Source organism: Carcharodon carcharias, chromosome 3, assembly GCF_017639515.1.
Source record: "Carcharodon carcharias isolate sCarCar2 chromosome 3, sCarCar2.pri, whole genome shotgun sequence".
Lineage (NCBI taxonomy): Eukaryota > Metazoa > Chordata > Chondrichthyes > Lamniformes > Lamnidae > Carcharodon > Carcharodon carcharias.
The window spans coordinates 177,099,774-177,112,679 of record NC_054469.1 but is presented as its reverse complement, the minus strand read 5'-3'; the positions used below and the strand labels follow the sequence as shown (position 1 = coordinate 177,112,679).

Here is a 12,906-nt window from a genome sequence, read left to right as displayed (position 1 = left end):
AGAGCAGCATTGCCTTGATGCGAGTGAAGGCTTGCTCTTGATGTGAGTCCTAGCACCATGCCTGGTCTTTCTTAAGCAGATGCCTCAAAGGTTCTGTGACCTGTGCCAAATTTGGCAAAAACTTTTCCATCTGGTTCATCATCCCCAAGAATTGCTGGAGAGCTGGAATTGAGGATGAGGTGTAGGATCTCGCTAAAAGCTTTAGTTTTCAGTGTATCCACCATGATGTGTTTACTGCTGACAATGTGGCCCAGTAACAGAATTGATATTTTAGAGAACTCATATTTCTCATTCAGCATCAGCCCTGCTTCCTGCAGGCACTGTAAGACTGCTGCAAGTCTCTTGTCATGCCCCTTCACCATTGCACTGTGAACTAGTACATTGTCTATATGGCAAATGAACCCTGTAGGCCCTGCAAAATGGCCCACATTGTACATTGAAATATTTCTGGTGCCGAAGTGATTCCAAGCAGGAAGTGGTTAAAGCAGAATCTTCCAAAGTGGGAAATGACTGTGGTCAGCAGCCTGGACTCTTCACCCAAGGGGAAGTTGCCAAAAGCCGCTGTTGGCATCCAGCTTTGAAGATACCATGCTCTTTGAGTGTTTAGTTAGGCTTTTGTCCACTGAAGACATGGGCTGTATTTCTCTGGGCTTTATTTCATGGGCTTTATTGAGCTGCATCAGGTTGATGTAGATACGGATGGATCTGTTCCATTTTGGGACTGGGACCATCCCGGAACACCATACAGTTGGTTGTGTGACTGGGAAGATTGCACCCATGTTTGTCATCTCGTCCAGCTGCTGCTGCTGCACTTGTTTCATGAATGGGTGGGGAATCTTTCGTGGAGTGGACAGGTCCACAGGTTTTGCATCCCTCCCCAAGTGATCTTGTATGTGTTTTTCAGTTGCCATAGTCCTGGAACTCAAGCCCTGGAGCCAAGCCCTTGTTTGTTGACTGCGTCAATTTTTTGTAGAAGTTTAAGTTCAACACAGGCTTTGCAGCTTAGTAGTGAACAGTAGTTGACACTGAACAGAGTCTCTCAGAATCTTTTATCCTTGTACCAAGTGTTGCCTGCAGGGTGTCTTTCATTGGGAGCTTTATGCCTGCTGCTCCGTATGGGTGTGTGGTGGGTGACATTAGCCACTGGGTCACCAGGCGAGGTTCTCTGTCCGACAGGACCATAACACTGGCCCCCATGTCCAATGTAAAATTTGTGAGATGGCCGTTAACCAAAATATCCGCACTTCAACACGAAAGCCCTGGAACTGAGATGGTTGACCTCCAACAACAACAAGCATCTTCCTTTGTGCTACATATGACTCTGATCAGTGGGGAGATTTCCACCGATTTCCATTGAATCCAGTTTTGCTTGATGCCACACTCGGTCAAATGTTGCCTTGATGTATAGGGCTGGCACTCTCACCTCACCTGTGCATGTTCTCATGAAAAGGAGAAATGACACCAAGGATTCCAGGTGGGCAGTCTATTTTCCACAACAGTTTAAAGAGTCCGTCTCTGCTGACAAGGTTGAAAGATTTGGTGAGGCCTATGAAGACAATGTAGAGTGGTCTGTATTGTTTGAGGCACTTTTTCTGTAACTGCCAAAGGGAGAAAATCATACCAACTGTCAATCCACCAGGTCTGAAGCCACACTGAGATTCATGGTAAATGTGTGATGTCAGGGTCCACATCCTAGTCAGAGCAACACAAGCAAAGACCTTCCCCATAATACTTAACAAAGAGATGCCTCAGTAATTGTTTTACTTGCTGCAATCTCTTTTGTTTTTGTACAAGGTAATTATTTTTGCATCATGCATCTTGAAGCACCAATCTTTCATTCCAGCAGAGAGACAAAAACTAATGGAGATGCTGCAGCAGTGCTGGTTTTGCACTTTTGATGATTTCAGGAATGTGATAATTTCCTGAACTTTGTCACTCACAAGATAGCCAATGGCCTTGTGGAGCTTTACTGTGTTAGGCTCGCTGTTCAGCTCCTCCATGATAGGAAAGTCTGGAATGACACTGAGAGCTTCTTCAATGACAAAGCTCTCCATTGTTTAGAATTCAAGATAGTGCTCCACCCACTTTTCCATCTGCTTACTAAGTTCAGTAATGATTCCTGTATTTGTCTTCAAGGGGGCTGATTTAGTTGCTGCTGGGTCTATTGCTTTCTTGATTCCTTCATACGTCCCTTTAGCATCCCCAGACTCAGCAGTAGACTGCATGCTGTTGCAGAGGTTCAACCAGTGCCGAGCAGTCTGCTGAGCCTTGATTCTAGCAACTCTGAGAACATTGAGATTTTGTTTGCTGGGGACTTGCTTCTAGTTCATGAAGGCTCTCCTCTTGCTTCCAATAACTAGCTCCATTTCAGTCCAAAAGCCTCAAAACAGTCAGCATTCCTGTGATCTCTTTTCCCTCAGGCAGCGAATACAGAGTTATAGATGGTGTTGCACAAATGATCCCACTTTGATACCGCACTCTTGCCCTGGGCATTGTCCGAACGAGCCTGATTGAGGATTTTGAGGAACCCCTGGATCCTTTCTGGGCCAGTGATATGGTGAGTGTTGATCCAAGGATGACCTTTCTTCTTGGAGTGGTATAATTTCCTTGGCTAAAGCCTGACCTTGTTACTCACTAGGGAGTAGTCAATGTCATAGTCAGCACTTTGATAGCTTCAAGTGACAAGGACATTGTCGAGGATGGTACATCTGGTGATGATGAGATCTAGCTTGTGCCAGTGGTGTGATCTTGGATGTCTCCAGGATACCTTGTGGCACAGCATAGTTTGGAAGTACAGTAGCTGTTCATCACACAGAATCCATGTAACAGCATAGCTCCAGCACCCTCATCTTGCCTATTCCCAGATGCCATTATGCACATTGGCCAAAGTGTGCAGTGTAGTGGAGTGGACACCCACCATTGTGTTGAAGTCATTCTGCTGATGACAAAGTCAAATGCCTCATAGAAGTGACCCTTGACACCTGCGGTTAAGTTGAGTGTTGAGGCAGAGATGCACATGAAGTTAACTGGGCCCATGCTTGTTGACATAAGAGCATAAGAACACAAGAAATAGGCCACTCTGCCCTTTGAGCTCATTCTGCCATTCATTGAGATCATGGCTGATCTACGTCAACACCATTTTCCTGCACCATCCCTGTATCCTTTTATGTTTTTAATATTTAGAAATCTATTGATCTCAGTCTTGAACATACTCAATGACTGAGCCTTCACAGCTCTTTGGGGCAGAGAATTCCAAAGATTCACCATTCTCTGAGTGAAGAAATTCCTCCTCATCTCAGTCCTAAATGGCCTGCCCCTTATTCTGAGACTATGTTCCCTGGTTCTAGACACCCACCACCCCCACCAAGGGAAACATCCTTCCTTCATCTACCCTGTCAAGCCCTGTCAGAGTTTTGTATGTTCGAATGAGATCATCTCTCATTCTTCTAAACTCCGTGGAGTAAAGGCTATTTAACCTTTCCTCATAGGATAAGCCTTTCATCCCAGGAATTAATTGAGTCAACCTTCATTGCACTCCCTCTGAGACAAGTATATCTTTCCTTAGGTAAGGAGACCAAAACTTCAAACAATACTCCAGGTGCAGTATCACCAAAGCCCTTTATAATTGCAGTAAGAAATCTTTACCTCTTGCATTAAAGGCCAACATACCATTTGTTTTCTTAATAGCTTGCTGTACCTGTATGTTAGCTTTCAGTGACTCATGAACAAGGTCATCCAAGTCCCTTTGAAGTTCAACACTTCCTAGCCTCCCACCATTTAAGAAATACTCTGTATTTCTGTTTTTCCTACCAAAGTAGATAACCTCACATTTCTCCACGTTGTATTCCATCTGTTGGAGGGACAGATGGAGGGAGGGAGAGAGATGGAGGGAAGCCAGCGGGGGTGGGCTGGAGGGAGGGAGGGAGGCTGGTGGGGTGGGCTGGAGGGAGAGAGGGTGGGCTAGAGGAAGGCAGGGCAACCAGGAGGGAGGGAGGGTGGCCAGCACGAGCAGGTCAGAGGGAGGGATGGAGGGAAGAAGGGCAGCCGGCTGACAGGGGCGGACCAGAGGGAGGGACAGACAGACAGAAAGACATAAAAGGTGTTCATGCATGCCATCTATCCTATCCAAACTGGACCAGCACACACTTGTCATTGTTGTATGCTTTTGCTGCGTAACGAGTGTGTTATATCCCATCTTAGACTATGATTAAACTCAATATTGATTGCAGGTGATCCTGATTGCTTAAATAGTGATAACATCAACTTTCCTTCTTAAGGAGTAAAATTGTAACAAGTGTTTGCATCTAACAAGAAAGCATGCAACCAAAGTTCAATTCATTATTTAGTATTAATTGGGTACCTCAGTACCTAAAGAAGTAGAATTTCAAAAACTAAAAGCAAAGTGTAAGAAGGCTGCCTGAACCTTTTGTGGGGGTTCAATCATCGCAAGAAGTGAGAAGACTGCGAAACCCATTCCATGCTCACGTGTTGTCTATTGAGTTTCCCCCTGCCATAAGAAAATGAAGTGCTTCTCTTTAAGAGACCCACTTTGACTGAGCCTAGTTTCTTGCAGCATTGTAAGGTCCAGATGGTAAGTTCCATGTCAATCACAGCTATCTTGCAGGTGTCACCAACCTGCAGAAGGTCTTCGGTAGGGCTACGATGCATGGTCCTTATGTTCCAGCTTGCAATGCAAAGTACTGATGTCTCCTTTGTTGAGTTTGTCTTGCCTGGTGCATAGATTAGCAACCCGCCCATTGAGAGATGACTCTTTAAGCTCCAAACACCCATTAAAGCAACAGGCCATGGCAGGGACACGCTTAACTGACTAGGGGCTGCCAAGCTTGAGGCAGGCAGTAGCTAACCAATGAGACAAAGTGATTTCTCCCATTGTTGGAAGTAACCCTTAGCACTCCTGCTCTACGCCAATCGAGCAAGAACATTTAACCAATAACTGTTTCTTCCCATGTTGTGCCAATGTAAGCCATGAAGCTGAAGTTTCCTCTCCAGAACGCAGGCCTGGGCTTGATTGGAGACCCTGAGTTGCCCCAGCCTCAGGCCCCACCCACCTCGGTATTGCTAGTATTGTCCAAAGGAAGGAATGAAACAAGAACTGTTTGGTACCAGCTCTGCTTCAGGAGTTGCTGGAATTCTGCCTGATGGATGACAGATTACCTACTCCCATTGCTATTTACCAATTGCTGGAGATCTGTGCATGGGCACCAGGGCATAACCACATGCCGGTGGGTATATGTGCCACATGTCTGGGGGATAGACCTCCTTCAAATCCCCTGTAGTTGAACCTGGGTCTGCAAAACACCCCTTTCGCTCACACAACACATGCATTCAACTCCTCTCTCACACATACACTCGGAGACACACACACACACTCACCCCTCTCTCAGTCTCACACAGAAGCACACACATACTCACTGCCTCTCTCTCTCATACACACACATATGTCGCCTCGGGGAGGCACTACACAGGCTTGCTGATGAAGAGACTGTGTAATGGCAGGACAGGCTTATGCACTCAGCTCTCTTTTCACGATAGTTATATTGCTAACCAGAGGTGAGAGCTGCAAGTAAGAGGTAACAAGCAGACTGACCACTATGCACCACCCACTCTGTTGACACACTTGATGCACTACATCAACTGGAGACACACAAGTTATTTAGATAGTATCACAAACAACTTTTTGTCTTGCACTCATCAGGACATCTCGCAAGAATACCAACAAAAGGGGAAGACAACATTTTATACTGTATGTGAAGACAGTGCTGATAAGTTGGCAAGCGGTGTTGCCATGAAGAATGCACCAGTGATGGTGACTGACAGTTAACTGCCAAACGTTTTTTAAAATTTAAACCAGACAGCTTGATGCTAATTGGTTAAGATATTGCCCTGAGGAATGAGTCAGCAAATGGCTATCACTTATTTTGTTTAGCTGAAACAGGCGTAATGTGTGTACATGTTCTTTCTGTCTTCAAAGAACAGGGCCTGTGTATGTAGCTTCCAGTACATGCAAATGCACCACCACACTGCGAGCCTGACTGACAATCTTAAACTGGTTGTCAGCATAATTCTTAGCACACTGAGCATTATTTAGGAAATCTTGTCCACACACACCCCTTTCGCTCACACAACACCCGCACTCACCTTTCTGTCACACATACACTCTGAGACACACAGACACACTAACCCCTCTCTCAGTCTCTTACTGAAGCACTCGCACTCACTGCCTCTCTCTCACACACACACACTCCTTCACACACACTCACCCCTCTCTCACACAAACACTCACTCCTCTTTCTCTCTCTCACACACACACTCCCTTCTCTCTCACTCACACACACTTAATCCCTCTCACACACTCACCCTTCCCTCCCTCACAAACTCAACCCTCTCTCTCACACACTCACTCCTCTCTCACACACACACTCCCTTCTCTCTCTCACACACACACTCACCCCTCTCTCACACACTCTCACCCTCTCTCAAACACAAAAACTCACCCCTCTCTCTCACACACAAACACTCACCCTCTCTCTGGCACACACACACCTCTCTCTCTCACATACACCCAGACATATACATGCACACCTCTCTCAGTCTCTCATAGACACACACACTCGCTCATTCACACACACACACTGTCCTCTCTCTCATACACACAATCACCCCTCTGTCTCACGCACACACTCACACGTCTCTCTCTCTCATACACACACACCTTTCTCTCACATACACCCAGACATGCACCGCTCTCTCAATCTCATACAGACGCACACACACTCTCCCCCACTCACTCATTCACACACACACACTCACTCCTCTCTCTCTCTCTCACACACACATGCAGCCCTCTCTCTTGCATACCCAGCCAATTACACCTCTCTCACAGATACACAGACACACACGCACACACAAACACCCCTCTCTCTCACACAAACACACACAATCACACACTGACACCTCTCTCTCTCTCGCAGAAACACACTCATCCTCTCTATCACACGTACGCACACTCATCCTTTCTCTTTCAAACACACAGCAGAAGCACACCCAGCCCATCACCTCTCTCTCTCTCACACACACACAACTTTCTCTCTCACACGCACCTCTCTCTCTCACACACACTCACTCTCTCTCACACATGCACACTCGTACTCCCCCTCAGACACACACCGTGCACACAAATACACACCCCTCTCTCTCACACACACAAGCAAAACCCTCACTCTCTCTCTCACACACACACACCTCTTTCTTGCACACACATACACACACACACCTCTCTCTCACGCAATCTCAACCTTTCTCACAAACACACACAATGACATATTGACACCTTTGTCTCTCTCATGCACTCACCCTCACCTCTCTCAGACTGTCAGGCATACAAATACACACACGCTCACCCCTCTCTTTCTCACACATGCGCACTCACCCTTCTCTCTGTCTACACACAAACATGTACTCACCCCTCCCTTCCTCAAACATACACATTCACTGCATGCTCTCAAACAGACACATGTTCACCCCTCCCTCACACACACAGAGTCCTCTCTCTCTTGCACGCTCAGCGAGTCAACCCATCTCTCGCTCTCACTCATACAAACACACACACTCACCCCTCTCTCACACACACAACTCTCTTTCTCTCTCTCATACACTCACCCCCCTTCTCTCACACACACATGCACATCCCCCCTCTCTCTCTCTCTCTTGTGCATGCGCACACACACATACACACACCCTTCTCTCTCACGCATTCTCACCCTCTCTCACACACACACCACACAATAACACACTGACACCTCTGTCTCTCTCTCGCGCACACACATTCATCTCTCTCTCTCAGACACACTCTCGGGCACACACACACATACTTATCCCTCTATCTCTCACACACGCCCCCCTCTCTCTATCTCTCTCTCACACACACATACCCCTCTCTCTCTTACACATAAATGTGCACACAGTGACACACTCATTCCTCTCTCATGCACACACAAACCCGCTCACCCCTCTCTCTCTGAGACACACACTCTCCTCTCATCCTCACATGCACATTCACCTCTCTCCCTCTGCCATACACACACACACACCCCTCTTTCTCATGCACTCTCACCCTCTCTCACACACACACAATGACACACTGACACCTCTTTCTCTTGCGCACACACACCACTGTCTCACACACACCCCTCTCACACACACAAACACACACTCACCCTGCACTCTCTCTCATGCACACACCCACCCACCCCTCTATTTCTCACACACATACTCTCTCAGACACATTCACGCACATGTATGCACACACCCACACACACACCCCTCTCTCACACACACCGCTCTCTCTCTCTCACGCACACACACACACGCAAAACCTGTCTCTCTCACACGTACACACACATTCACCATCTGATACACACGAAAACACACACCCCTCTCTCATACACACAAGCACGCACACACACACACACACACAGTCACTGCTCCCTGTCTCTGCCACACAGCCACACACTCACCCCTCTCTCTCCCTGACACACACTCAACCTTCTCTCTCTCATACCCACATGCACACACAACTCTCTTTCAGACACACGCATGCTTACCCCTCTCTCTCACACACACTCTCACCCCTCTCTTTAACACACAGTCACTCTCTCCCATTAACGTACACGCTAACCCATCTCTCACAGACAGATACGCACACACCCATCCCTCCCCCTCTCCATCGCAGGCACACACACACCCACCTCTCTCTCTCTCATTGTTGCACGCACTCGCTCCTCTTTCTCTCTCACACACTCACCCGCTCTCTCTCACATGCACAGTCACATACACTAACACACAGGCTTATATACACTCACACCCCTCTCTCTCTTACACGTGCACACACACACACACACACACACACACACACACACTCACCCCTCTCTCTCTCTGGCACTCACACACACTATCAGCCCTCTATCACACACATACAAACCACCCGACTACTCCACCAGACTCCCTGACCACCTGAACACATCCTGACCATCCCACCAACAGTCCAACCACCTCTGCACCATCCCAACTATCCCCCCCAATCATCCCCCCACACCCCAACTAGCCCCCAACCACCCCACTACCCTCCAACACTCCAATGACTGCCCCCACATTCCCGACTACCCTCCCTACCACCTGACTACTCTCCGACTAGCCCCGGAGACCTGAGTAACCCCTGAACCCTGTCTACCACCCCAACCCCCTGCCAGCCTCACCCACTTACAATATACACTTAACTGCTCTCTTTAGCTTATCCAAGGGGCTTTGGGACATTTAAACTTACTGGTATAAGGCAGCTAGTGCCATAAAAAGGCTTCCTTTGAAACTCCTGCACTACTCCAGGATCCGGTCTGTTCCACATTTCTCATGAGGCTGGGTTGGAAGTCTGAGTGAGAAATGTGGCATGCCAATGCAAGGTAAGTAAATGGGAGTGGCCTGGCAATCCAGCGGTGATTGACACTTCTTGGAAGATACAGCCATTATTTCAAAATATGCAAGTTTTTGAACAGAATAGAAGTAAGTAAAAAGTAGATTTGGCAGAGAGCATGAGAAATCTGTTCAACATGAGCAATGTTTGTAATAATCTACCAAACAAGGTAACAGAAGTGTAAATAGATGTACCAGAAGTGTTTACTTTATTTGGAAATGGACTTTCTAGATTCTGAATTTTACTTGTATTTTTATGTTAGCCAGAGATTTTGTGGGAATGTCAATCCCAGGCATTGAGTTCCTAGTCAACACTCTGAAGAAGATTCATATGGACTCGAAACATTAACTTTAATTTTAATTAATAAAAGAAACATTAATGCTGTTAGGCCTTCTGAGTTTTTCCAGCATTTTCTGTTTTTGTTTCAGATTTCCAGCATCTGCAGTATTTTGCTTTTATATTATATTGATTTCCTAGTGTTGGGTCACTCAGTAGTATTGTTTAAGTTTCATAAGGCTTAGAGCTGGCTTTTTACGATCAAGCTGAGAAAATTCCCATCCTGGCAGACCTACCTCTTTAAATATTTTCATTCTGGGGAGGCAGGGGTGGGATGGAATCAGATCAGCCAGCCCTAGAGGCAGTTTGAAGGTGACCACAAAAATGAGTGAGTGCTGAGATTAGAAGGCCTGCCTCAGTTCGCTAAGACTTTGGCTAGTTATATCTTATATCATGATATAAAAACAGAAAAATATTAAATCCCCATCAAGTGGAAAGCAAACTTCCATGCACTAACTCCACATCAAAGACAGCCTCATAGCCTCTTAAAACTGTCACTCAGAATGTAAACTCTGCACCGTCACAACCCCCCAGCCCCCACGGGCTGAGATAAGTGTCTTTTGAACTTCTAAGAATCCACCAAGAATTCATTAAGGGCTGAACCCTTGGGATATGTCAGCAATGAAGTCTATCAAAACTGCAGGAACCGGGGGTTACTGTTTCTTTTCTGAACTACATCAGATGGCTTGTCAATCAATGCACTCCAGCATCAGGCATTTTCTTTTTACACCAGCTGAAAGATGCAGCCTTCATCTCTCTCCCACATTCTTTTAAAAGGCTAGGGATTTAAATAACTTCAGATCATGACACCTAATCCGTCCTTCAAGAGCATTTATGCTTTCTCAATACATTCTTGATTCCCACACTATGGGACAAACAAAATGGAGTCTGTTGGAACTTAATGCTGAGTTCAAATGGCCTTGCTGAGTTTGGGTTTCCTTTTGTGTGCCTTCCCCCTGCCAGAAAAATGTAATCTGCTGGAAATGGTGGGAGGTGGACTTTTGCATCCCGGCCTGCCATTTTTAAGGGCTGTGCAGTCATTCCACCTCTGTGATGATCCTGCCCTTAATCTGGTGAGTTAAAGCCACAGTAGTGACACCCTTGGCTGCTTCTGCTGCTCAGGGGAGCCTTTCTTGTCAAGGTCCTAGAACAGGTGAGGCCAGTGGCAAATGGTAGAAACCTAAAGGCTGAGCATTCATTTTGTTATGGTTCTTGAACTGCCCAAAAGCATGCCCAAAAAAAGCCATCATGCCATTATATACACAGGTCACACAAATGTTGACTAGAAGATGGACAAGGTTTCCTTGAAATATAAAAAGAAATTGAAATAGAAGTTTGGCATTAATGTTAATAGCATATAACAATAACTTGCATCTATGTAATATCCTTAATATTTCAAACCACTTAAAAGTTTAAAAATTGATACTCACCATGCAAAATCATTAGCTTCTTATATCTGTTTTGGGGATCCCTGGACAAGAGTCAATTTTTGCTAACCAGTAGACCCACTTGTCAATTTCAGTTACAAAATGTTAGGGAGAGGAGTGAGGAGCTTGAGGACATAAGAGGAAGATGTCATTTGTGTTGCACTCTGTCTGTGCACTACAGACACATGTGGGCACAATCGGCAGGCCCAGGAGCAGCTGAGGAACCTGCAATTGGCCCTCCGATTGCGATTTTGTGCTGGCTGGTCAATTAACTGCCAGCCAGTGTGAAACAAGCACAGAAATGCGCAATGCACCCAGGGTGGGAGGAGGGCAGGCACTAATATAAGTGCTGGTGCAAGGGAGCCTGGAATGAAAGCTTCCTGAAGCTCCTGCCCTTTTCATCAAAAATGCAAAGTCTGCCTGGCAGATTTACCCGTCTGCCAACCATAAGGTTGGATGGACCATGTAAAATTGGGGACAATTGGGACTTTAATGGGCTTAACTGCCCTCTTAATTGTAGATGGGTGCGCTTCCGACTTTTGCGTGCGCCTGCAGACCGAAATATCGCGTGTGCACAGGATGATGTCAGGATGCTCGCCTGAAGTCATCAAGCGCTATTGTACGATCGAGGAGATCAGGCATGCACCCACATGCTGAACTAAAAATTCTGCTCGTGGGTTTGTTCTTTTGGAGTTTATTTTAAATGAGCTAAATAGAAACATATGGAACAGAAGGCTATTCATCCCCTTCAGCATGTTCCAACATTCAGCCTGTATCTTAATTCAACCTATCTGCCTCAATGTCTTTGCTTAACAAAAATCTATCATCTCAGTTTTGCAATTTTCAATTGGCTTGGCTTCAACAGCTTCTTGGGGGAAGAATATTCCAAATTTCCCTTTGTATTCTTTCTGATCTCACTTAAGAAATGGGCAGACAAAAATTTGATAGAATGCATAAAAAAACACAAGGAGGAAATTAAAGCCCAAGATCTCTTTAAAAATTCCAATACCTCTTCAATTTCAGGCTGCTATTCGTAAGGAATTGAATGAATTCAAGAGCACTGAAATGGAAGTGCATGAATTAAGTAGGCACCTAACAAGGTAGGTGTGTCTGTTGTACAACATATTGAGTGGAATGTCATCACATTCTAAATAAATGCCACCTATTAAATATTTGCTGTATTATTTTCAGGTTTCACAGGCCCTAGCTGTTTACTGCGTACAACCACAGAGAGTCTTACAAAAAAACCGAAGTGCTAGGACTGTATAGGTACCCACTAATCTCTACCAGGACAGAACTCTTCTTTATTGCCTTTGTGTGTCGGATATTTCAGTAATGCACACTTTCCAACTGTCTACTGATCTTCAGGAGGCACCATGTTGCTTCAGAGATTGGATCAGATGTGTCACATCCATAAGCTGATGGCTATAGTCTAGTACCATCATTCAGCATTGTCGTGGTTTCTCTCATTGTTTATTGCTCAGGACAATGCATAAGAATGAAATCTCAATCAATAATGTCATTACTTGTGTGATAGATCTGAGACAGCACACTGCTGTATTTTCTCTCCAAAAGAACTCCAAGTTTCTCTTCAGTTAATGTTACTGAACTTCTATCATACTTTTTGACCCAAACTCAGACAGTTTGCACCCAGGG

General features: G+C 45.8%; 1 protein-coding gene across 1 annotated transcript in view; it reads left to right on the top strand.

Annotated features, from left to right (window-relative positions):
• Positions 1 to 12,533, top strand: part of LOC121276056 (phosphatase and actin regulator 1-like) — a 683,909-nt gene extending 671,376 nt beyond the window's left edge. Inside the window, exons 15-16 of the mRNA XM_041184001.1 lie at positions 12,274 to 12,350; positions 12,442 to 12,533. Of these exons, the coding sequence (XP_041039935.1) occupies positions 12,274 to 12,350; positions 12,442 to 12,457 (93 nt within the window). The 3' untranslated portion in view covers positions 12,458 to 12,533. The remainder of the gene's footprint in view (positions 1 to 12,273; positions 12,351 to 12,441) is intronic.
• Positions 12,534 to 12,906: the final 373 nt, after the last annotated feature.